A 24,772-nucleotide genomic window follows, 5' to 3' on the forward strand; every position below is an offset into this window, starting at 1 on the left:
ATAATACATCGTTAGTCTGCATGGGAAGAAATGATTTGTTTATAAGCTGGAATTGGCTATGAACTAAATTTCATTAATTTGGAGTACTCTTTTATGGTACGTTGTGTTTAATGTCTTTTTGTTAAGGTTTTTTTTTCAAATGTATAGTTCCGATCTAATGAATCTAGCCATTTCTAACGGATTTTCATATTTTGTTACTATGTTGTGCTGTTTAACCATTGTTCAAGGTTAGGGAGAATGTTGATCGCTCACAGACAATTATGTTTAAACCGTCACATTCTTTAAGTTTCTATTCGTAACCAAGAGCCTGCAATTCAGTAATTGTCGTCGGTTGCTGTTTGCCATATTTGTTTTTCGTTTATTGTGTTATGCATATATCAGACCATTGGTTTCTCCTACTACACGGCTACACATTTTGTCATGCAGGGTCTTGTATAGCTTACTATACTTTATGGGATTTGCTCATGGTTGAAGGCCTAACATTGTCCTTTAGTTGTTTACATCCTCGTCCTTAGGTTTCTGGAATAGAGCTGTCCTCATTAGAAATCATACCACAACTCCTTCTTCTTTTATTATTCCCCTTTGTCCAATCTTTTTAACATGTAATTTCCCTTTGCCCAATCTTTTTAACATGTAATTTCCCTTTGCCAAACTCTAAAACATGTAATTTCCCTTTGTCCAATCTTTTTAACATGTAATTTCCCTTTGCCCAATCTTTATAACATGTAATTTCCCATTGCCCAATCTTTTTAACGTGTAATTTCCCTTTGTCCAATCTTTTTAACATGTAATTTCCCTTTGCCCAATCCTTTTAACATGTAATTTCCCTTTTTCCAATCTTTTTAACATGTAATTTCCCTTTGCCCAATCTTTATACATTTGTAACATGTAATTTCCTTTTGTCTAATCTTTTTCACATGTAACTTCCCTTTATCCAATCTTTTTAACATGTAATTTCCCTTTGCCAAATCTTTTTAATATGTAATTTCCCTTTGCCCAATCTTTTTAACATGTAATTTCCCTTTGCCCTATCTTTTTAACATGTAATTTCCTTTGTCCAATCTTTTTAACATGTAGTTTCCCTTTGCCAATCTTTTTAATATGTAATAACGGAATATTTAGAATATAAGAAATAAAGAACAGATGGATTGAGGACAAAACCAAACCATTTTCAAAAATGTCTTCGAGTTTATTAAAAGTTCGGAAAGATTTCTAATCGTCTAGATAGCAAACCATGATCGCACACACATCATCATCTAAGTAAAAGTCTTCCTTTTTTTTGTGTTTTTGTTTGTTTAATTTGTATTTTATTTTTTGTTTTTGTTTTCTAAATATTCATTTATTTATTTTTATATATTTATTTTTTCTGTATTATTGTTTTCTTTCTGTCTTCACTTTTCTGTCTTTTCACATAAATCTAAATATATATATATATATATATTAAATAGATATACCATTCTATACATGCATGCTCATACATATATTTTGTATTATATTGCTATAAATGTTAAATGGAGAAGACTTCATAAGTCTGTTTGACTTGTGTCTTATCCAATTTGTACTTGAACAAATAAAATATGTTTAAACTAGACAAAGATGCAATTTAAAAAGGAGAAAAATTCGTTTACTAAACACGTTTGTACACATGGTGGCATGTGAAGGCAAAATTTATTCAAGTTAACTGTATACAGACATAGGTCTATAAAGTTGAGAGAAAAATGCGTTAACAGAACGATAAAAAATGACCTAATATGGAATAGTGTGCACAACATCTTTGCATTATATCTGTTATTTCCTTTGAAAAAAATGTTACAGTTTCAGAGAGACAACTACCCCAGTTTGTAAACAAATGATAGAGTTTAAGAATATTCATTATTTTTTGTTTCACAATTTGCTTTCCTTAGAAACAAATAAATATCTTCAGAAAGATACATCAAAATGTAACCCAGATTAAGAACAATACGTAAGCCAGACTCAGTAAGATACGTATCCTAGATTCAGAAACATACGTACCCTAGATTCAGAAACATACGTATCCTAGATTTAGAAACATACGTACCCCAGATTCAGAAACATACGTACCCCAGATTCAGAAACATACGTACCCCAGATTCAGAAACATACGTATCCTAGATTCAGAAACATACGTACCCCAGATTCAGTAAGTAGCGCAGCGTATTGTTGTAATTCTTGTGTTACGCGTTCTTTTTCTTTCTTCAAAATGGACGCTAGCACATCTGGATCAAATGAATATGGAGCTGTGATAGAAAAATAAACCCAATTTATATTAATTCAATATGAACAATATAAGTACAAGTTAAATATTAGTACCTTAATTGAAACAATAACGGTCACCCTTTCGTGCTTATAAGTACATTTTTGTACCTTTCTTTAGAGGAGTTGACTTTTTAAATATGATTGATTATTTGTTTTATTTTTCGCTTAAAGTCCAGTGTCAAATATTTCATGCATATTGATAAGAAGCAACAAACTTTATAGGAAAGTTCTATAAAGTGGATCGGAAGTGCAAGAGTTTGTTTTACGTACAAAAATAGTTGTATTCTCGTCCTACACGCGACATCGTACTTAACGCCCACATTCAGACAGGACATGGCTGCGTGTTCATACTTTTTTTTCAATTGGGCACTGTGTCTTGCCTAAATAAAGGTTAAGAAGTCCTGGTATGTCTTTACATGTAATCTTTACTATGTACCATACATGTACTTGGTCAGTATACAGGTTAACGATCGTTACAATTGAAAATACATACAAATATTGACAACGAAAAAATAAACAACGAAAATATTTTCTGACAGATATAACAGATAGAAAAACCTACATTTGTCACCTTTTGAAATCCTAAGTCGGTTATCTAAGTGTAGATGACCTAAGATCAGTAATGTGCGTTTTTCAATACCTGTTTCCCTAACGAGAAAAATATCTGTCAAGAAAAGGATACTGTTTATATTTTAGGTTTTTATGCAACATTTTAAAAGAAATACAAGACTGCTAAAATTAGCGTTTATCCATGACACAAAATCAGTACATGCACAGCAAAAACACACAAAAAGCAAAGGAACAGAGCTTGTAACCTTGTCAACTAAGCTCTTTGTTATTAGGTAGCATGCTCAGAAGGTTTTTTTTTCGAATACCATTCGTGAGAATAAGCAGCTAATCTCAGGACACAAATTACTCTCAAAACAATTGTTTTAATAGCAATCGAGAACATCTATCCTGTTGTATCTGTGGTAATTATAGCCGGTAATATACATGTAAATAAATCAGTATTAAAATTTTGTACGCCAGACGCGCGTTTCCTCTGCAAAAGACTCATCAGTGACGCTCCAATAAAAAAGGTTTAAAAGGCCAAATAAGTTACGAAGTTGAAGAGCATTGAGGACCCAAAATTCCGAAAGGTTTTGCCAAATACAGCTAAGGTAATATATTTCTGGGATAGAAAATCCTTTTAAACAGTTAATTTATAACTATGACAATGTAAATTCCAATTCATGTCAAAACAGAAGTGCTGACTACTGAGATGATGATACCCTTGGGGAGGCAACCTCCATCCACGAAATTAGATTTTAATTAGGTCCAGCAACGTTCCTCGTGACACATTTTTCCGTATCAATACCTACACGAGAACTGTTGTGACGAGATCATTTCGTTCATCTCCACTGCATGGACGATGTAAACATGATCATCTTCCTTTCTACAATTGTCAACAAACCCTGTAACGAGAGAAAACATTTTTTTCATTTTCTTTATTCATATGAGATCACGTTAGTGACCGAAAGTATACGCAGTTCTACATATTAGAATGACAATAATTTATATGCATTGTTGTCGTAATCAAACATACAGTTCTTTCAGAAGGAACCTGCAGGATTCAAAATTACCTTTCCTCTAAATGATTTTGATAAACAATTTAGAAAGGATTTTATTTGTTTTGGTTGCATTTTCATTAAAAATTAAATCTAATTAATAAACTCATCATAGATACCAGGATCGAAATGGTGTACGACAGACACGCATTTCGTCTACAAAAGACTCATCAGTGACGCTCGACTCAAAAAAGTTAAAAAGGCAAAATAAGATACGAAGTTGAAGAGCATTGAGGACCCAAAATTCCGAAAGATCTCGTCAAATACAGTTAAGGTATCCTATTCCTGGGGGTAGAAAATATGTAAAATGTACCATTGACTCCTAAACAATTTAGTTATGTCTTTTGAGGGTTTACAACTTATCCTGATAAATGTCAGACAGTTTTTTATGTAAATAATTAAATATCCTAGGAACACTGTTTTTAGATAGATATTGAAGGTTACATGATAAGATAATGGCAAACGTATATTATGTACCTTCAACATGATTATAATATTGATATGTTTCTTGTAATGCACTTAAAATTCAAATAAACAATTTAACATGATACAAAGGTGTTGTAAGGTCCCAAAACAAAATATAAATAACACTTTTAAATTTTTCTAAAAACATTCAATTCCATCCTTGAAATTAATACTTTTTATAGGTCGAATAAAACGTAAAAACTACTTGAGCTTGCATATTTCTTCTTGGTCAACAGGTACTTGAATACATCGCAGATAGTGGTTTTGCAACATGTTTTAAATACATTTTATCACGTACTATACAAAGTACTGTATTGCCACACTGTATTGTGTCATAGATCGAAATAACATTCGGGGTTTATCGGAAAAGGGGGGGGGGGTCCATCTTATTTAAAAGATCGTACCCATGTTTATGAAATAACAACAACACCAATCGTGAACAAACAAAGGGTTCACTGACACTGACACTGACCTGTACAGCGACATTACAATCAAAATGAATTGAAGGAATTGTCAAATCATTCCTACTGGCACAGAATAACGGAGGAGTGGTAAACATGCATTTATCTACAACGGCCTGGGGAGTTATTTATCTATCAAAACTTTATATTTAGTGTATGACATGAGCACCTCGATTATAAAAGTGACTTGAAAAATACGCCTAGATTTTCTTGAACAAGACGATCATGCCAGTATATATATAAATATATATATTCCTAACATCACTGAAGAGACATTAATTGTCGAAATCCGGATATGGTGTACAAAAAATATTTGCACCTTTGTTTGCGGTATACCATCTTCGCCGCAAGTTTATTGTTTTCTGTTTGGTATTAAATTTAAAGTTAAGATCCATTTATTACACCTTGTGATCCGTTTATTTGGCAATCGCCAATGGCAGTCAGCAGGATTTAAGAACATTTGTTGTTCGACCTGTTAGTCAAATGCGTTTTGTTAAAATATACTTTTTCACTTTTTTGGTCTTTTGGAAAATGTTGTTTGTGCTGTATTTAGACCCCTCTAACAAGAAATTTGTTTTGCATGCACACGTATAAAAATTGCGGTTTTTATCCAACGCAATCATAGGTTTGAACGTTGTTTTCAATTTAGACTTGTATATATATATATATATATATATATATATATATGCATGTAGCATTTGATTTTGACTTATGAAATATAGGGGCAACGTATTGCAACCTCTATGGAAATTGTCCATTTTAGAATATTTCTATTTCATCTTCCAGCATAAAATATGAAAATATAAATATGAAAATGGTCACTACTGGGCCTTTTCTTTCCCTTTTCTCTATCGTAACTTAGAGAAAAATTTGTCACACTACACTACAGGCCTACTCACAACAAAAAGAGAGCTTAAACATAATTTATTATTGTGCTTATATTTCATCTTTTATAGCAAACAAATAGAGCGCCAGTGGTCGAGTGCATGCAATGAAACCATCATTTTATTTGCGTATGTCTATTTCATATATCTTCCTACGCTGTAAAAATATGAAGATGTGATATGAATGCCAATAAGACAACTATCCACCAGAAATCAAAGGACGAAGATGTAAATATATATATAGGTCACCGTACGACGCATAATAGAGGGTCTGGATCAGGGTCCTTCATTTCTGTATTCTTTAATTTTTCATGCCCTTTTTCTCGATTCTTTTTACTTTTTGCCCATTATTCTCTATTCTTTATATTTTAGAACCTCATTACTCTCTACTCCTCATTATTCTCTACTCTTTATTTTTTGGTCCATTTTTCTCTATTCTTTATGTTTTGGCCATTATTCTCTATTCTGTAAATCCCAATCCACACTCTCATAATAAGCTTTAAAAGGTAACGACATGACAATTGGATTTATGCTAAAAACAATAAACGAAAAACGTGCCTGTAATTAAGTGGTTGTCGTTTGTTGCAGTATATCATATTTATGTTTTTGAAGTTTTTCGTGTATTGTTTTCTACATAAATCAGGTCGATATTTTCTCCTTTGAATTGTTTTACATTTGTCATTTCAGGACCTTTTAAAGAGTACTATGTGGTATGGGATTTGGTCATTGTTGAAGGACGTACAGTAACCCGTCATTTGGTCTCTGGTAGAGAGTTGTCTCATTGGCAATCGTACCACATTTTCTTATTTCTATATGTCAGACAGCAACCAACCACAACGACAACAACTGAATCACACGCTTCTGTGGGACTTATGACAGGCACATTTGTTCACATATAATTAACTTCGGGTCATCCCAGCAATAATGAGTCTAATGAGGATATCTGCTTCCTTGCATGGAATAGATGTTTCACCATTTAATTAAGGTGAATTATGCTGGAAAGAAGGATAACTTTCACAAACTTTTCTCCCTTTCCCCGTACTAAAAGTTTCAAGATATCACTAGACCGAATTCTTGTCTCTATATAGCATATATTTCCTGAACTTCATTTGCTTTTTACTATATATTTTTGCTTTTTTCTAATTTTTTTTTTATATCTATATTGCAAAATAAAAATATAAAAAAGCAAAAATAGTAAAAAGCAAATGAAGATCAGGAAATATACGCTATTTAGAGACAGAAAAATTCGGGCACAAGATATCCAATACCGATGTTCGCAAGTGTACTGTTTGGTCGTTGAGGTTATTAACCTTAAGCAAAATTGAATCCCCTTCGACATGTTCGAGTGATCATCATTTAATATTGTTACAGTAATTCATATTATTCCCAAGATAACTGAAGAAGAATGCATAATTCGATAATTTTATCAGTGTTTACGTGAATCTGATGCACGTATCTAATCAACTACTTATATATAATATATATTTTATAGTGCAACCTGATATAACATTAGTTTTAAAAATATGCACATCAACTATCCTCCAAAGATGCATGATTCTCTGTTTTTAACACAATAATTTTAAATATGAAAGTAATGTTCGAGGTCATGTTTACATTATAAATAGTATATGTTCATTTCCTTCCATGTATGTACAATGTATGAGTAACATATGGTGACACTAATATGATATAAAAAAACGTAAGCATAAAAATGTGTATATTTACACTTACATTTAAATGCATATTTGGAATGTTCGCTTCCATCCATAGCTATGACTACATTTTTCCCTCCCGTTTTTGCTTCTTCGGTCATTTTTAAAACACAGAATATCTAAAAAGTTTATATATGTGCATCCACTGATAATTCACATGTAAATAAAAGATATCGTCACCTCAGTATAAAGTTGTACCCGATGCGAAATCACGGTTCAGTTGATAGCAAGTGTCGGATTTAAATGACACTGACCGTGTACATTTAAAAATAGTTGAAATAAACAATCGTGATTTTATTACATCTGTGTATTGAAGTCCAACCTCACAGCGGCAAAATTGATTAATACTGTGTGCATAAAATCGATTGTGTTTACATACAAACATTTCAAACTACACTTAGAAAAGTTCTTGAAGCTGATTGATGACTTCTGAGTAGACTAAACAGATATCCACTGCAGGCTATGAACAGGGCGTGTCGTGGAAAGGGGATAGTAATACCTTTCACTACTAAACTACCCCTTTGGTGTTTCCATTAAAACAGAAATGAGGATATTTTAAGTTTCTTAGATGTTAACTTTAAAAAATGGTCATTAGCTTTGACGGATTCATTAAAGGAACATATACGATGAAACCTGCTTTAAGAGCTTTCATAAGACAGGTGGTCTTTTAATACAGGTTCAATCTACATGTATATGAATTGCACAATAGAGGGATCTTAAATTAATGGTCTTATAGCAGGCTCTTGCTTAACACAGGTGGTCTCGTAAGCAGGCTCGACTGTAGTTCTGTTTAAAGACTACACGGACAGAAACTGGGCTACAATCTCTGCTTCCTTCCACATTTATTTCGATTGAATTCCAACAGTTTTTATTGTTTCTGACTTTGAAGACCATTTAGTTTCTTACATTATTGTTTGCTGACCAATCTGTCCATTCCAGTCATGTTGGTGATAAAATCATTTCAGCCTAATATATATATATAGTCCAACGCATTGCAAACCATAAAACTCATTTTTTTGGGCAAAGCTAGGTTTATAAGTGAACACCCTTCTTACGTTTTGATCGCTGCTTTATTGAAAAAAAAGTTCATTGTTTATTCAGGAAGCTTACAGCGGCCAAATATTACACGAATAAAATAAGACACAAATCAAGGATTTGACAAAAAAGGTTACGTTGTAATCACGATTTTATGGTTTACGTTTTATATAACTGTATACCTATTTTGTAATTCATACGATTCAGCTTAGTATAATATGAAGGTCGAATGTAAAGACTGTTCTTAGTACATATGTACGTAGTACAACTTTTTACTTCCTTTGACAGTGAAGATTTATATATACTAATACTTTACATTCTTGAATACTTGTAGTGACTGAATAGAAAAAGGTCGACTATTAAAACATAGTTGCAATTCTGTATTGTTCTCCTTTAAATCAATATTATAATAAATTAAATTAGATAGGGAAATATAAAATCCGTGAACCTGAAAACATTTAACATATTAATAAAGTCAGTAGGGACAGCATGCAGTTCTCAACCGTGAATCATCTGTCATATCACAGGTCAAGATGTTATTCGAGTTTTGAAAAGTTGTAATTTTGAATAAAAAAAAGGAAAATGCTACCCGATAAATGTGTCCACAGCACAAACTTCCTTCCATATCAAATATTTACTCTTTTGTGCTTTTATCTTGGTGGGTCATTGTCTTTTATATTTGCCTTCAATGTGCATTTTTATCATTCCTTCGCCAGAAACGTTCAAAGTCATAAGTTGAGATGATCATTACAAACAATGCAAACAACATAGGGGCTGCATGTTTAACCAAAGGGAGCCTGCACAGGTAGCACAAACCACCTAAGGTCAACATTATCTGTTAGTTTTGTAGCTTTATACTTTTTATTAAAAAAAAGAAAAAATCAGATATAATTACGTTTTAAATTATGGCCAGTTCCGAAACATTGACTCCATTGGAGGTTGAAACAGCTCAAAAATCACTACCAACAGTAAGTAAAGTCAAACGAATCAAGTTGTATTGCTTTTACATTGCCTTTTCTGTTAATTTTTATCATCAGACATGGTGGACAAGAAAAATCTAAGAGTTAAAAAATGAATACATCGCGTTTAAAAACACCTTTAAAATCAACAAGAACGATCGCAGCAAAGACATTCAAATTCTAACATAAATACGTAAACCCCCAATGCATTCTTGCCTGAATACAATTGTTTCTAACTCCCCTAAATAGAATGCAATTCGTTTAAAAAAATAATGTTAGTCTTGAATAGAGATTCACAAACTACATGTATCTTATTTCTTCTTAAAATGACTCTATTTCACTGAGTTTAAAATAAAAATATATCGCTAAAATATCACAATTCGTTTTTCATATCAATATAGTTTTAACCATTAATTAAAATGTAATTTAAAATGTATATAATCATGAAAAACAAGATAGTTTAAGACTATAACGGTTACCATGGGAAATTTCTAAAACGAAATTAATCATCAGAAATCGTTAAACTTCTCAAATGCAATATATCTTTGTTCTCCATTCCCAGAAGTTTTCATCAAACTGGATTTATTCAAATCAAACTGATTTGTAATTAAAGGCTAATGGTTAAATTATGTAACCATTGTACATATTATGGCTTATATTCAAATTTATGGAAACTGTCTGGGAAATTGATCAGACATCTCTTAGGGATTTGTAGTACTGTGAATTGAATGAACTATTAAATTACCCATGATAGTCGACATTATAGATTCTGAAAAGACGCGTTGTTGTGACCACACTGTAACATCGATAGTATAAAGTAAAATAAAAAAAATACCGAACTCGAAGGGAAATTCAAAACGGAAAGTCCTTTATAAAAATCAAAAGCTCAAACACATCAAACAAATGGAAAACAACTGGCTTGGTACAAATCTCCACCAGAGACCAAATGACATAGAATTTAACAACTATAGGTCATAATACGGCCTTCAACAATGAGCAAATTCCATACCCATGATTAACCTGTTCTTATAATTGACATTTTGTTTGTGTGACTTTGACACCCCTCCATATTTTTCACCTTTTGCAGCACTTTTCGCTTCTATAAAGCAAAGATATACTCCGAACTTCTAATTCAATTCATTCTGCATTAATATTGAACTAGTTTTGGAACAAAGAACAGTTGTATGTGCTTCCACACTCACCAAAAGAAAATAAGATATTTGCCCAGAAATTGACGTACATCTTTCAAAAGACGGGGATATTAACATTTTTTGGGAGGCAACTTTTAAATGTTGATATCTCAAAACAACATCTCAAGAGTTCACTTGTATCTAGTAATATAAAAATTCCAAATTTTGAAATTGTTATGGGTCAAGGTCACTGTTTATTTATATATAACAGCTGAATGAAAATTGTAGATATGCACCCTATAAGTACAAATGTCAATCTCGGATTATATTTGCCCAGAAATTGACGTACATCTTTCAAAAGACGGGGATATTAACATTTTTTGGGAGGCAACTTTTAAATGTTGATATCTCAAAACAACATCTCAAGAGTTCACTTGTATCTAGTAATATAAAAATTCCAAATTTTGAAATTGTTATGGGTCAAGGTCACTGTTTATTTATATATAACAGCTGAATGACAATTGTAGATATGCACCCTATAAGTACAAATGTCAATCTCGGATTATATTTGGCAACAGAAATTTCCTTAAACTAGACCTTAAAAGAAACTATATGTATAATCCTTTAACTCAATCGAATTCATTTCGCTCTTGACGCATGTATGTAGGGGCAAGCAGTCTAAATTTGACCCTGCATTTTCCTTGAAATTTTAGTTTTGACCTTTGACCAAATTTTAAGACAATCTGCGCTGAGACAGCGGCGATATATCTAAGGGGCTTGTTCTCCTCTTTCCAATTATATCAAATACAGCCGTGTGTTATTCCGTTAAGCTAAATCGATCGAATTCTTTTACTGGGCACCCCACTAATACTTCAAATGATGAAACGCAGAATTTTTGTGTTTTGCACATATTTTGTGTTATTAACAAGCCTGGATTATTCATAATAAATATAACATCTACATTTATATTTTTTTTTTTCATTTAATTTATCCATAAAAAATAAAACTAATACAATATTTCTGATAAAACATTACAGCTGCACGTACACTTTATAGGGAAGTTGTTTATTATGTGCAACTGTTTCAAGTAAGGAAAACCCTTTACCAAAAAAACAAAACATAATGAATGATAAAAAATTGGAAAATATATAAATTTAAAGTTAAATGGTTATACATTGATTTAAAGGCTGCCAATAGAAACCAGTTTCAACGTCTATTTAATGTTATAGAAATAGATAATTACATGATTAAATGTTACACAACTCCTTCTTCACAATCAGGACTGGCACTTTTGAATGATGTACTAAAAATGAACTAACACTTCCCATGATTCCTGAACACGTTTTATTTCGTCCTCGATTTCCGGTAACGATACAATCTACATTTTCCTCGTCGGCAACTTTAAGTATTTGTTCTTTTGGGTCTCCTTGTTTTCGCACAACTTTCCCTGAAATCTATAAATGAGAAAATGGTTACATGTATTTTAAGCAGCACAAACAAACAAAAAAACAACAACAATATATTGCTACATTCCAAAGATTTTCTTCACAAATCGTGAAAAAAACCTGTTCACAGGCTTACCAAAAACATCCTAAAATTACCAAAATATTTTGAAAAAGAACTGAAATATATAGCCAAAATAATATGTTAACCCAAATTATGATGATATAATAAATCAAAGTACTGAAGTACTGAACATCGGATGACCGCAGGTTCTTGTGGATGGTCAAAAGCACATGTCACAGAAATAGATCACATCTCTATACCTGAAACTGAGGTTAATTTACAGAGATATATTTTTTTCTGATACAAGTTCGTGCATGGATGATGAATAAATGACAGGAAATTCAACCGCACCGTAATAACTATTATATTGTAGTGATACAAATCAGTATACCTGGGACTATTATACTAATATGATAATAGTGTCAGAGTATACACGTCTGGTTTGTTGTTATATATTATATTAATATTACGGTTGCATGTATATATAATTTTCATCTATTTATATATCATTCTATTCTACTATTCTAATTATAGTGCAGTGCAAGTGCATGGTGGGCACTCTTCTGTAAAAAAATCGATTTTTCTAAAAGATTGGATATGAGAAGCCATTCATATTTTCCCGCAAAACAATAACAGAGTTATCGGTCCTTGCCGGGAGTGTCGCAAAACGTTCTTGAGATATTCTTCCGTAAGCTTTAACACAATTTTTCGGTACGTGTGCATTTATATCATCAATGATTTTTTACTTTTATATATATATAACTAACGACAACACATTTTCATATCATTAATTTGTGTTTTAATAAAAATATTTATAGGAGTATCCATTGAAAAAATGAATTTGAAACAAGCGGTAAGTAATGTTATTTTGCACTAGATAAGTGACCGCGGATCTATAATTTTTATAGATCGGTTGAAAACCCAAAACTAATTTGCATAATGGATATTTAGGCGATAGCAATACATCGATATGACCTCACGGTCATCGCGATGTAAAAATGAATATTCAATTACAGACTACTGGCAACAAACACAAAATGTTGCGCATATAATAATTAGAGAAAAAAATCTAGATCCTAGAAAAGTCGTTATTATGAAAGCCGTCCTAAGGGCACATGATCAATCACATGACTTACTTTTTCCCTTTTCAGATGTTCATGTAGTTGCGCCAAAAGTAGCCTCGTTTCCTTTTCGTGCTTTACCATCATTGTCTTAAGTTGATCTATACATTTGGAAAAGAAATCTGTAACGTAAAATGACGTAAAATAACAAATGGTGTATATCTGCAGCAAGTTTGGTCAAAATTTTACATGGTTTTTGGACGACCTGCAGTTTAAGCTGTCAGCGAATATTTACTTCAATCCTTGTTTTGGATTTTTCATCTTTTTTTATTTCGTTTCTTTTTCTTAATTATTAACAAAAACGCCTAGTCATAAACTCTTAAAATTTCATATTAAATTGAGGTTATTTTACTTCTCAGGAATGAACAGAAAAGATTTAACTTAACACTATTTACATCTAAGATCGGTCCTTATTGTGCATAGCCTGGCATACTGACCCAATATAATACTTCGTCGATAGGCTGCGAGCAGTGAGCCAGAATCCCAGGCTATATTGAGCACAGTTGGCATCATTTCAATTCATTTGTTTGATTATCACTTGGACTGCACTATAATCATTCACATGCTGGCGTGGCATTTTATTTAAAATACCACTGCTAACGACAATAGGAACTCGGTCAGTCTCGTCGTGAGAACGAGTTGCCAAGACTACGATCTATACTTTGAATTTATTGATTTTTAAATAAAGCATCTTTTTCCAATGACATTTTTAAACGTAGCGTAGACATAAACATATGAAGATAATGTCTCTCTACATATATAGATTGGTTTATTGTTATTTGTTTAACATCCAGTGAAAAATGTTTCGTGCATACAAGGGAACAGAACAAATTAACAATTACTAGTACTCCATAAGTAAAGTTATGCAAAGTAGGTCGATCGGGATGAAGGGTCGGAATTTCGACTGTCACAGGAAATTGAAGGTATATTTAATAACGTCAGAAATTTTGCCCTGCAATAGCCAGACCCTTCAAAGTGTTGTTGTATGGGTTCTTAAACGTGCAAAGAGTGTTGCATTTGCCCCATACAAGGATTCAGAACTAATGGGCCTTTTCCGACCGGATGTGGCTGCAGATTTATCCATCCCGCTCACCCAAACACACGCCTCTCTTAAGTAACGGTTTTACTACCAGAAGGCAAAAGGCGTGTGAAGACCGTGTTTTATACCCTAGTCAACCCTTTTGGAGATTTGTCTCTAAGCAGAAATAAATGTAGGCCTTGGTGCGATTGTATTTACTATATATATGTACGTTGTATTAAGGAAATTATAAAAGAAAAGGAATGTGAACGACTGTACACTACAGCGCGATATATGATTTACAGTACAAAACAAATATTTACATCTACTCACATGAAAGCTGTGTTTGTGTCAATTCGGGACAGTGAACAAACACAACATAATCGGATGCTTGCCTAAAGTACTTTAGGTACCCTGTTGAAAATACAACAATATCAAAATGTCAACTTGTATGTCGTAAATTATAAACTGTTTAAAACCCTTTGAAGTATGAAAGTAGAAAATATCTTGAATCGAAGTTTTATATTGTTTTTCATTATTTCGTATGAGACATATGTTATACACATTCTTTATTTATTTGTTTGGTGGGTCCATGTTCATGTACATGACAATTTTACTTATATACCATTTAATTTTAATAGTATACGATTAGTAACACAATGTCCATATGGTAAATATAATTATAATGTTGCACTTATGTAGTCGAAGATTTGACTTCGACAGTCTATTCTGGTGACAGTTTGATCGTAGGACGTCTGAGCGCAATTCACATAAAGCGTTCGTTGAGGTTCAAGGGAAATTTGGTGATTAAAATGTACATTTTCGTGAAGAAAAAACTTGATTTTGTTTTTCAAATTGATCAATTAAAACATAAACCAACTATGTATTGATATACTATATTGAATATTTATGATTCTACATCATGTCGATACTGTTTACTTAGATTTTGGCATTGTATTTTGAGCATGGTTATATGCTTTTCTAAGACGGTATATGACGTTTTTACACTAAATACCATTGGATGTGTATTGACTGATACATAAGGTTTAGAAAACATGATTTATTTATAAGTTGTAATTAGATTTGTACTAGCTTAAAGTGACTGCTTAAAGTTTGCTCTTATTGTTTGTTGTTACACCGATATCACAAGTAATGGGAGGATTGGGCGCTCACAACCATGTTGACCCCACCACATTGTTTGTGTGCATGTCCCAAGTCAGGAGCCTGTTATTCAGGGGTTTGTCGTTGGATCATGTCTGTCTTATATGCTTTTCGTTAGAATAGTTTCACATTTTGTCATTTCGATGCCTTTTATAGCTGACTATACGGTATGAGTTTTGTTCATTGTTAAACTGCGGCCGTACGGTGACCTTAAGCTGCTTAATACATCCCGTGACTTCATTTGGACTTCGGTGGATAGTTATCTCATTGACAATCATACATCTCCGTATTTTTTATAAAGGAAACGAATGATTTATCTCATTCTGCTTGACAACTGATCATGACAGTTCTTTCGCGATATTCAGACAGAGACTTGCAGCCCCGTGCGTTCTCTGTGAACGACGATCTGATGTACCAAAGTCACAGGAAGTCCTGAAAGGCCGTCAAACCTGGACTAATACAAGCAATTTTTCATATGGTGCCCAGGTCCCTTAAATGCTGTTTTTTTTTTTTTTTAATTTGGCTGAAAGGCAGAAATTGTTTTCTTCGTAAAGATATATAGACCATCTTATGCGTTTATTTTATCTTGATTAGTGTTGTAAGGGAAATAATTCGTACATTTTATTAACATCGACCAAAAGTGTAATCAGTTTTATGTGAACCGTGTATGTGTATTCAGGCTGATTGGTAAAATACATCCATTCAAATGCATTTTATCAAACCTTTTTCGCCTTTTTGGAAAGCATATAATTATCAAAATGAATGTATTTAAATAATCACAATGTTATGCTGAAATTTTAAGTCCGCAAACAGTAGAGAAATATAAGAATTACATACATTGTACATTTCTATACACTTTCAAGTTACATTAAACCAGAAGAATAAATTGACACGGATGGACTTCTGCTTGTAATACATCTGTTCTTCAATAAGACCAAACTGGTCAAACATGGACTCGAGAACAAATGCAAATGTGCAAGAAGATTCAGTCATGCAAGATGAGATTGCATAACTGATTTTAATTGAATGCATTTGCAAAATTATATTTCATAAATTAAAATTTTAAGAACTCCATGCATACATTGTACTTGCAGTTAATTTACATTGATAAGCATGGTCCGAGTGGTCACTCCCGTCCATAGCCAGTAAAACCGTTCTGCAGTTTTCTTCCATTATGTTTTCTTTTGTTTACAATACTAATAAATAAGTATCCAAACATACATCTCGAGTCTGAAGTATATAGTGATGAACGTTTATAGGTTAATCATTATTGTTGTTACGACATTTGTAACCCTGATTGTATGCTAAAAATAAATTGTTCATGTAAGCTACAGCTTATTCATTTAACTTATATACAAAGGTTGCCAGAAGACACAAATAACGAGTGCATTGATACGGTTTAATAATGAAACGTAAATCTAAGAAAAAATGAGTTAATCTCAAAAGTACATCCTGCTAGCATGGTTAGGTTTTATCTCGAAATAAATTTGATAAAAAAGTGATAAAAATATTGTTATTAAAAGGAACATGTAGATGTGGTTTTACGCAGAATGTCTTACGTTAAACTCTTACTTTTGGAACTCCCTACGTGTTCCCTTTTTCAATTGCACAAAGCGTGAAGACCTGTGCATAGTACTTTTATTTATATTCCATTGATTAGGCGTTCAAAAGTCTTCAAGTAATGATTAAATCAATTTATTAAAAATTTTCTTTTTGCTAATTGCTTTTTCGTCTATAATCTGTAAAAAAAAACTGAGTGTTCCTTTCAAATTACAATGTCATCTCAAATATATCTCCATGAAGAACTGCAGCCACGGTACATTTCTAATACATTTTTGCAAGAAATAAGGGATCGATTCCGTCCTGCGACTTTTCACACACACACAAATCTCGCGCGTTCTGAAAATGTTCTTTACTAACAAGTATATTAATCTATGGATTTTTAGCGAAATCAGTCGCACATTTGGTTTTTGAAGTCTTTCTCAAATTGTAAGTTTGTGTATAAAAAACTTTTTTTAACTAATTTTCTTGTATTGCATTATCTATCAAATTTTTTTTAATTCTATTTATTTTAAATGTAATGTTCCAACTTTAATCTTATAGAGTATCAACGTTAAAGATTTTACCATTTTTGTATTTACGATGAATATTTCGGTTGTATTTGAACTTGTTTCTAATGAGAAAACGAATATATCAATATATTGCCATGGAACCAATAAATAACTCTTTCTTTGAAAAAAAGACAAATTTATAAGTTTTTGTCCTTTTTATCTTTTTATAAATTCTTTTTCTAAAAGTTCAGACTTGTCAATATAAGAAGTGGTCGGATAATTAATCTATTAAGGCATTCATTGAGCAATTAGAAAACAATTTAATTGATAACATCCGTGTGAGGAGATCGGAGGAGCAGCACAGCATGGGATGGGTCGACGCTTTGGACAATTTATGACTTTAGAAACAATGGGTGTTTGTCACTATATCTGTTTGACCGCTGTATCATTTCACAAGTTGCTATCTCTTTCTGAACTGACCATGGCCGAAAATTCTGCTCTTAGTCCAAATCAAAATCTAGAGAATGATGATTTTGGACCGATAGATTTAACCAAAGATTCTAATGACAATAGCAGTGATACTGACAACGTGATCGTAAGACGAAAACGAAAGCCAAAGAAATTTGAAAATTTATCTGAAATCGCCATCGAAGAAAGGAGGAATACTGCAAACGTTCAAGAAAGAAAGCGCATGAAGAAGTTATCGAAAGCTCTTGAAGATCTCCGAAAGTGTATACCGGCCGAATATCATGTAACCAACCGCAAAATGTCAAAAATTCGGACACTTAAATTAGCTGTTAACTATATTGCTTCTTTAACAGATATCATTGACAGAGACAATTTGTTAAAACAACAAGCCTTCCATCTTGAAAGTCAGATGCTACATTCGACCTATTCTTATTTGATGCCTTCGCCCGTTGGAGTTCAACACGGTAACCTTTCCACTGTGCAACAGTCAGGATTTTCGCCGTATCACACGCCTTGTATTAGTTCCGAACACAGTAGACTGCCGAAACGACATTTAAATTTCTCGCCTTTTTTTGGAACACCAATTCCGTCGATGATTTCGCAGGGAAGACAATTGACATATCAGACTCCGGTGAAATCAGAACCAACTCCGTATAGGAATCCAGAAATGATCACAAGACGTCGTACAAGTACTTTTTCGTCTCCGTCCTTTATTGGTGATCTGAGAAATATGAATGAAGTAAATACAAGTTTTCTCAGCCCAATGGCAGATGACAGTGATGTGGGTTCTGGACCTTCACGTTCAACCGATGCAAATCAGTATACATACACGTTAGACGGTATAAGTCCAATTCCAGAAGAGGAGAATTTCCGAGGAGGGACAGACTGTGTGTTTGATCCAAGACGAAGACTCAAGAAAACAGAATAACGGGATCGGTAAGTGCTTTACTTTAATGTTTAAAATATATAAATGATTTAAAGCTCTAAATTATTCAGCGCTAATAAATTGAAATAATTTTTAACTAAAGCAAAGGCCGGGCACAGAAAAACGCATAGTACACATGCATGTGTTACTGTATGCTCAGAGAGTAAGTACAATAAGTAATTAAACATCAGCACAAAATAAAACTATAACGATATTACAGGCGATAAAAAAGAATGCTACAAAATCAACAATAGCAATTCTACATGTACCTGGTAGCTCGAAGCTAATGAACGCTATCCGTTTTAAGCACTTAAATAATCTACTTTAGATCATTTCGGTTATTTATACATGATTTTGAGCGTTCCTGGTGAAGTTTATCAAGAAAAGCGCTACAGACTAACGAAATTTACAGAGAATTATTTGTATTTGTAGGGAGGTACTAATCGCATTTACCTCAATTATTGTCTGATACAAAAAGGTCAGCATTTATTAGATATTTTACTATTGTTGTATATATATTATTGCAAAATTGCAAATACAAGTTAGTGAAAAACTTTGTTTTGCTTGGTGCTCCCAATTGAAAGGAGTTAAATAATATATATGTAACCACAACTTCTCACACTCTAAGTAATATCTCTCTATATACTATTTCAAATCATAAGAGTATTATTATAAACATTGACAGGGTCAAGGAAGTAATTCCAACATTACATCAACCATAAACAAAATCATGCATGGATAATAAAACATACAACAGAAATGGTTATGTATGCAGAATTGAAATTCCAAGATTTTAAATTCAGTACAATTTCTAGAAAAAAAATTAGACGATGAAGCTCAAATGTAAAACTTTCAATGTTGATATGCTGCATATTTCAATTAAAGTATATAAACAAGAAATTGAATGTTATCAGTGTTAGACAAATATGCCTACTTTTAACTAATAACTCTTGGGTACAAATATCAGTTAAAAATTCCTAAAATGTGTAAAAATGTCAACAAATGTGTGGTAATAAATTGCAGTTATTGGACCATAACAAATATCGACAATATTTTAAAGAATATTATCATAAGGATTTTTATTCGTTAATCACTTTTTTATTCAAAAAAATAAAATAAACACCAAGTTCAGGAATTTTTTTTTTAAGATGGCATGATGTTAAATCCGAAATAAAAAACGACGAAGTTTTGCAAGACCCAAATCTATATACGGGGTTGATGACCTTTGACTAATACTATATCAGATATTTTGTAAAGTTATTTTCATCATTTATATAATCAACTGTATCCTTGCTATTCTTTCACAAATATTTCGTTCATCTGCAGAAAAAAATTCAAATCTGCTAGTTTTACGAGTTTTATTCATACAAGAAAGCAATTAAGTTTATAATGAAGTATACAGACGGAGAAAATCCTTTCTTTTAAAAATATTGAAAAGAAATTTTGCCTTGACACGACAACAAAAGGATTCCGTTGAAGCTTCTCGGCTCCTTTTTTTTTAACTGATATCGTTCTAGTTGTATCCCCTTATTCAGATCAGACGTTTCCAAGGGTTTCGACATCACTGCTTAAATAGGTACTCAACCAGTCTTATTTTTTATGTATCTATTACCTTTGAGGTAAAAACGAATATATATATTTTTTTTGTAAACGTATAAAATTTTTCTTTCACCAAAAATAACAGACATTCAAATGGAAAAAAATTATTTTCACAAAAGTGTCGTTGGGTTGTTGCCTCCATGACGAAATACCTCCTTATTTTATAAATAGATAGATAGCTAGATATTTTTATTTCAAACTACAACTTGGTACATGTATATAAAATACAGTATATTACAATTTTAAACATAATTATGTATATAGTCAATAAACATGTATACTGATACCAACCTTATCCTGAGACTGAAATCTTCTGATATAGTTTCAATATACCAGTTTTGTTTTATATTTTATATATAATTTATATTTCAAACGATGTGCGCAAAGCCAATGATTTAAAGATATTGGAACATTAAAATTTGACTCAAATCCATCATATTCTGTTGAAAGAGACATTCTGAAAAAAAATGATATCTGTAAAAACCATAAAGAATTGTAACTTTCAACTTCACCAATGATTTAGTTCCTGACTTACTTTGTTTTAATTCAGCAAAAAAAAAAAAAAGAGAACAAATCTAAATTTTTTCATTTGACCCTATTCTAATATTACTTTGTGGTTTAAGTATTGCTTAATGTACGATTATTTTTAATTCTGAAGAAAAAAATTGAAACAGAAATCGTATCATTTTCCACAGCATTCTTGTTTGTTGATTATCATCAATTATTCATGTATTTGAAATAAAACAAAACATAAATCAAGTACAATTTATTCAATGACATTTATGAATCATAAAAAAATCGTTTTCTTTTTTATTAGTCGAACAGTGGATATTGTTATATAACAGTGCAATAAAAAGAAACACCCAAATTCTATTAAAAAATCATATATTATAGAATTAATTTTTTAACACAAATATATTTTGACATTTATTTTTCCTCTTTTAAAAAATATCCCAACATTAATTTTTATCAATTTTTAAAAAAAATTATAAATTAAAATGCAGATTAAGTATTAAATCCAATTAAAGATATTTAAATTCTTAGCTCTATTTTCATTTCTTTTGAAAGAATAAACAATAGGTAACTTTATATAAAGCCGGAGACGGGGTAAAGTTGCTTGACCGTTTGATGTAATTAGCAACGTCCGTTGATTTAGCATTTTCACTGGGGAATGGTCAGCTTTTATCGTTTTACAACAGGCTATTATTTGGACATTAATTCTGTGTTACTTAACACCTTAGTGCAAAGAAACGGGAGTTTAAACGGATTCTTGAAACCAAAGGAAGATCAGATAATTCAACAAGGTGGTGCTAATGACCGATATGCCAGCAGATTTTATGATAAACGATTACGTCCCTATCTAATCAGTGATGACGCCCTTTAATTGAGCAATAAAATAATTAACAGGTTGAGGATAGTCCCTGTGTGTTCCGTTACTGATGCTGGTCGAGTTGGTAATTACATGCCACTTGATCTTTCTTTTGATTAATTTGTTTCAGTCATTTGTCGGTACTTTGTAAATTCTTTCGATTTCATTCTTTTGATTAATTTTTTTCTCTCATTTGTCGGTATTTTGTAAATTCTTTCGATTTGTAAAGATTGGTATGTTTTGTCATTTCAAATCTTAATCTATGAAGGTCAAAATAATTCAAATGTATTACTGTTTTGAACAAAAGGATACTATATAATGATAAAGGACAGATTTTAATAAAAAAAAAAGTTTTTTAATTGAGACTTATATAAATTAATTCGTTTATCGTATATATTTTTATTTAGTTTCAACTGGTTTGAACTTATCTTATTGTTTAAAATTACAAATGGACCAGAATGAGATATCTTCTCCATAACATGATGCACAACTATGTACATTAAAGAATACAGCACGATACACTCGACGCTAACAAAGTATGTTTGCATGAATACATAAAAACATCAAGGGTACTAGGTTGAGATTAAAAAAAAATCAATGGATAAAAAAACGAGTGCGTCTTTTTTTAACTGAAATATCGTGAAAAAGACAGTCGTTATCCGGCCAATTGTTTTATCAGTTGATATTTTTATATCTTCTCTTTTCTGTTCATTAGTTTGCTTTGTCGCTACAATATTTTGTTTTGAAGAGGAGGGAGAGGATTTTGTTGGATTGTTCGTATTTGCTGTCGTAGAGACTTTAAAATATTTTTTCACATAACCTTGATGTTTGCTATTAATTTTCCTTACATTCTTATTTAGCTCCAATATTTAGGATTCAGCAATTTCAATAGTATTTACTCATTTAACATAGAGTTCAATCAACGGAAATAATATAAAAAGAAGACCATTGAAGGCAAACATATGAATTGGTTTACATATGTATTTTGTCTTCTTAGACTAATTAGAATACAACATGTACACCCTACATATATTTTGCAATGAAATTTGAACATTTTAGTATTGTTAAACCACGTTATTAAGTATACAATTTAATATCTGAAATATTGTTCTTGATTTTAGTACACACAAAAATGTTTGTCCCGAGAACAAAATCCATGACACCCTCAAACGAATGGTCGTTGCCTAATATAGCTTTAGTCCATATTGACGCATGTTGTATAAACGCCAATAATTATTACAAATGCAGTTCAGTCCTTAAACAAATACTACATTATGATTTTAGAACCTCAAAAACACGAAGCTGTGATACTGTGAATTATCGAAAAGATTGAATTTTTTTTTTCAAAATGACCCCGAGTTGAAATGATTTTAAGGGAAATTGACATTACCTATTTCCCCAAAACGTCAACACATCAACATATCAAGGATTTACAGACTAACAAAAATTCTTGATAACAAAGGGAAAATGTTATATTTTCCAACATATTTATAATATTTGAAGCAAAACTCACACTTGCAAACAAAAGTAATGATAAAACCTAAAAATCCATGCAACTAGAAAAAAGTCATGATTTGAAATCTTTGTTTTTCAGGTATACAGACCCGAGTGGGACCAATGTAGTGCTACAGAGCAGCTAGATGACTTCAGTGCAGAACTTTTGTATGCATGCAACTTTGTGAAACAGTTTTTATCTATGTGTCAAATTTATTAAATATGTATATGAAAATATGGGTAATAGTTCAAATGAAGCCCTTGATTTTTGAGAGAAAAAAATGTATATATAGTTCAAAAGCAGACATGCATTTTGGAAAAGGTAAACATTTAACTATTTTGCGTGATATATAAATAAGGAGATGTGGTATGATTGCAATTTGACAACTAACTACCAGTGACCAAATAACCCATTTGTTTTCAAAAATAACTTGACCGCGATTCTCGAATGTGGATTCTTGGACTTTGACATTTTGCTTTGTAAACGTGAACTTGTTGTAACAATTGACATTTTTTGTCTTGAAAACCTTACTTCTGAAATCACAAAATCAGAGGTTTTCTGCTATATTTTTTTTCTCCTGTTTTCCTCCGTCTTTTATTTTTGACTTTGTCAATGGAACGTATGTCCACATTTTTAAAAAAACTGCGATTGAAACAATTCTAATTCACAAGATACACGGGTACAATTTCTTCGATGATGTTCCTGGTAAAATGACTGTGTAATCTCTTACCTTAATGGAGCATATTACAGTCCCCCCCCCACAAAAAAAAAAAAAAAAATTAAAAAAAAAGATATGTTTTGTTGAAATTCTCGATTGCACGCAGTCAAGGAATCAAAACATTACTTATCTGATTTGTCAAAAGCCATTTCCAACTTTTTTTTACAGATTGTTCTTGTGTTGTGTTGTTACACTACCGTCCCAGGTTAAGAGAGGATCGAGCGCTTACAAACATGTTTAACCCCGCCACACTCTTTATATGCCTTCCCCAAATCAGGAGCCTGTGTTTCAGTGGTTGGTGTTTTTTGCTGTATATCATATTTGTTTTGTGCTTGTTGTTTCATTTAGATATAAGGTCGTTAGTTTTCTCGATTGATTTTTTCAACATTTCTCATATCGGGTTTTTTTATAGCTTCCTCTGCAGTATTCGTTTTGCTCGTTGTTGAAGGCCGTACTGTGACCTGTAGTACCAAAGTTTTACGTCAATTGGTAACTGGTGGATAGTTTTCTCATTGGTAATCATAACACACATTATTTTTATGTTCAAAATTGAATAATCTTTAATTTGCTCCTTATTTTGTCACAATGCACCTTTTGGTAAAAGGTCTTCAGAAAATAAAATAAAATCGCATATTGGACGAGTTGACATGACAATAAAATATATGACGACATTTATGAAAAAGGTGTACATTATGACGTACGTGTAATTGTGCTATCACCCATCAAAACTATTGTGCAGTTATATTTCTTGATCGTATGATTTTAAGACATTATGCGCAAATTCGGAATAGTTTTTACACATTTTGAATGA

At 31.9% G+C, this 24,772-nt stretch overlaps 2 protein-coding genes across 5 annotated transcripts in view; one reads left to right on the forward strand and one right to left on the reverse strand.

Moving 5' to 3' along the window:
- The window catches only part of LOC127719185 (universal stress protein in QAH/OAS sulfhydrylase 3'region-like), a 30,779-nt gene extending 23,009 nt beyond the window's left edge, over positions 1–7,770 (reverse strand). The window contains exons 1-3 of one of the 4 annotated variants that reach the window (XM_052225220.1): positions 7,426–7,759; positions 3,639–3,731; positions 2,152–2,258 (exon numbers count right to left, since the gene is read on the reverse strand). In XM_052225220.1, the coding sequence (XP_052081180.1) occupies positions 2,152–2,258; positions 3,639–3,731; positions 7,426–7,507 (282 nt within the window). In that variant the 5' untranslated portion in view covers positions 7,508–7,759. Of the gene's footprint in view, positions 1–2,151; positions 2,259–3,638; positions 3,732–7,425 lie in introns of all 4 variants that reach the window. The other 3 variants (XM_052225215.1, XM_052225209.1, XR_007990194.1) reach the window with 3 other exon arrangements.
- An 8,739-nt stretch (positions 7,771–16,509) lies between these two features.
- LOC127719134 (uncharacterized) lies at positions 16,510–24,771 on the forward strand. The gene is made up of 2 exons (XM_052225161.1): positions 16,510–18,791; positions 23,343–24,771. The coding sequence occupies exon 1, from the start codon at positions 17,758–17,760 to the stop codon at positions 18,781–18,783; it is 1,026 nt and encodes a 341-aa protein (XP_052081121.1). The 5' UTR covers positions 16,510–17,757; the 3' UTR covers positions 18,784–18,791; positions 23,343–24,771.
- The last annotated feature ends 1 nt before the right edge of the window (position 24,772 follows it).

Source organism: Mytilus californianus, unplaced genomic scaffold, assembly GCF_021869535.1.
Source record: "Mytilus californianus isolate M0D057914Y unplaced genomic scaffold, xbMytCali1.0.p SCAF_1, whole genome shotgun sequence".
Lineage (NCBI taxonomy): Eukaryota > Metazoa > Mollusca > Bivalvia > Mytilida > Mytilidae > Mytilus > Mytilus californianus.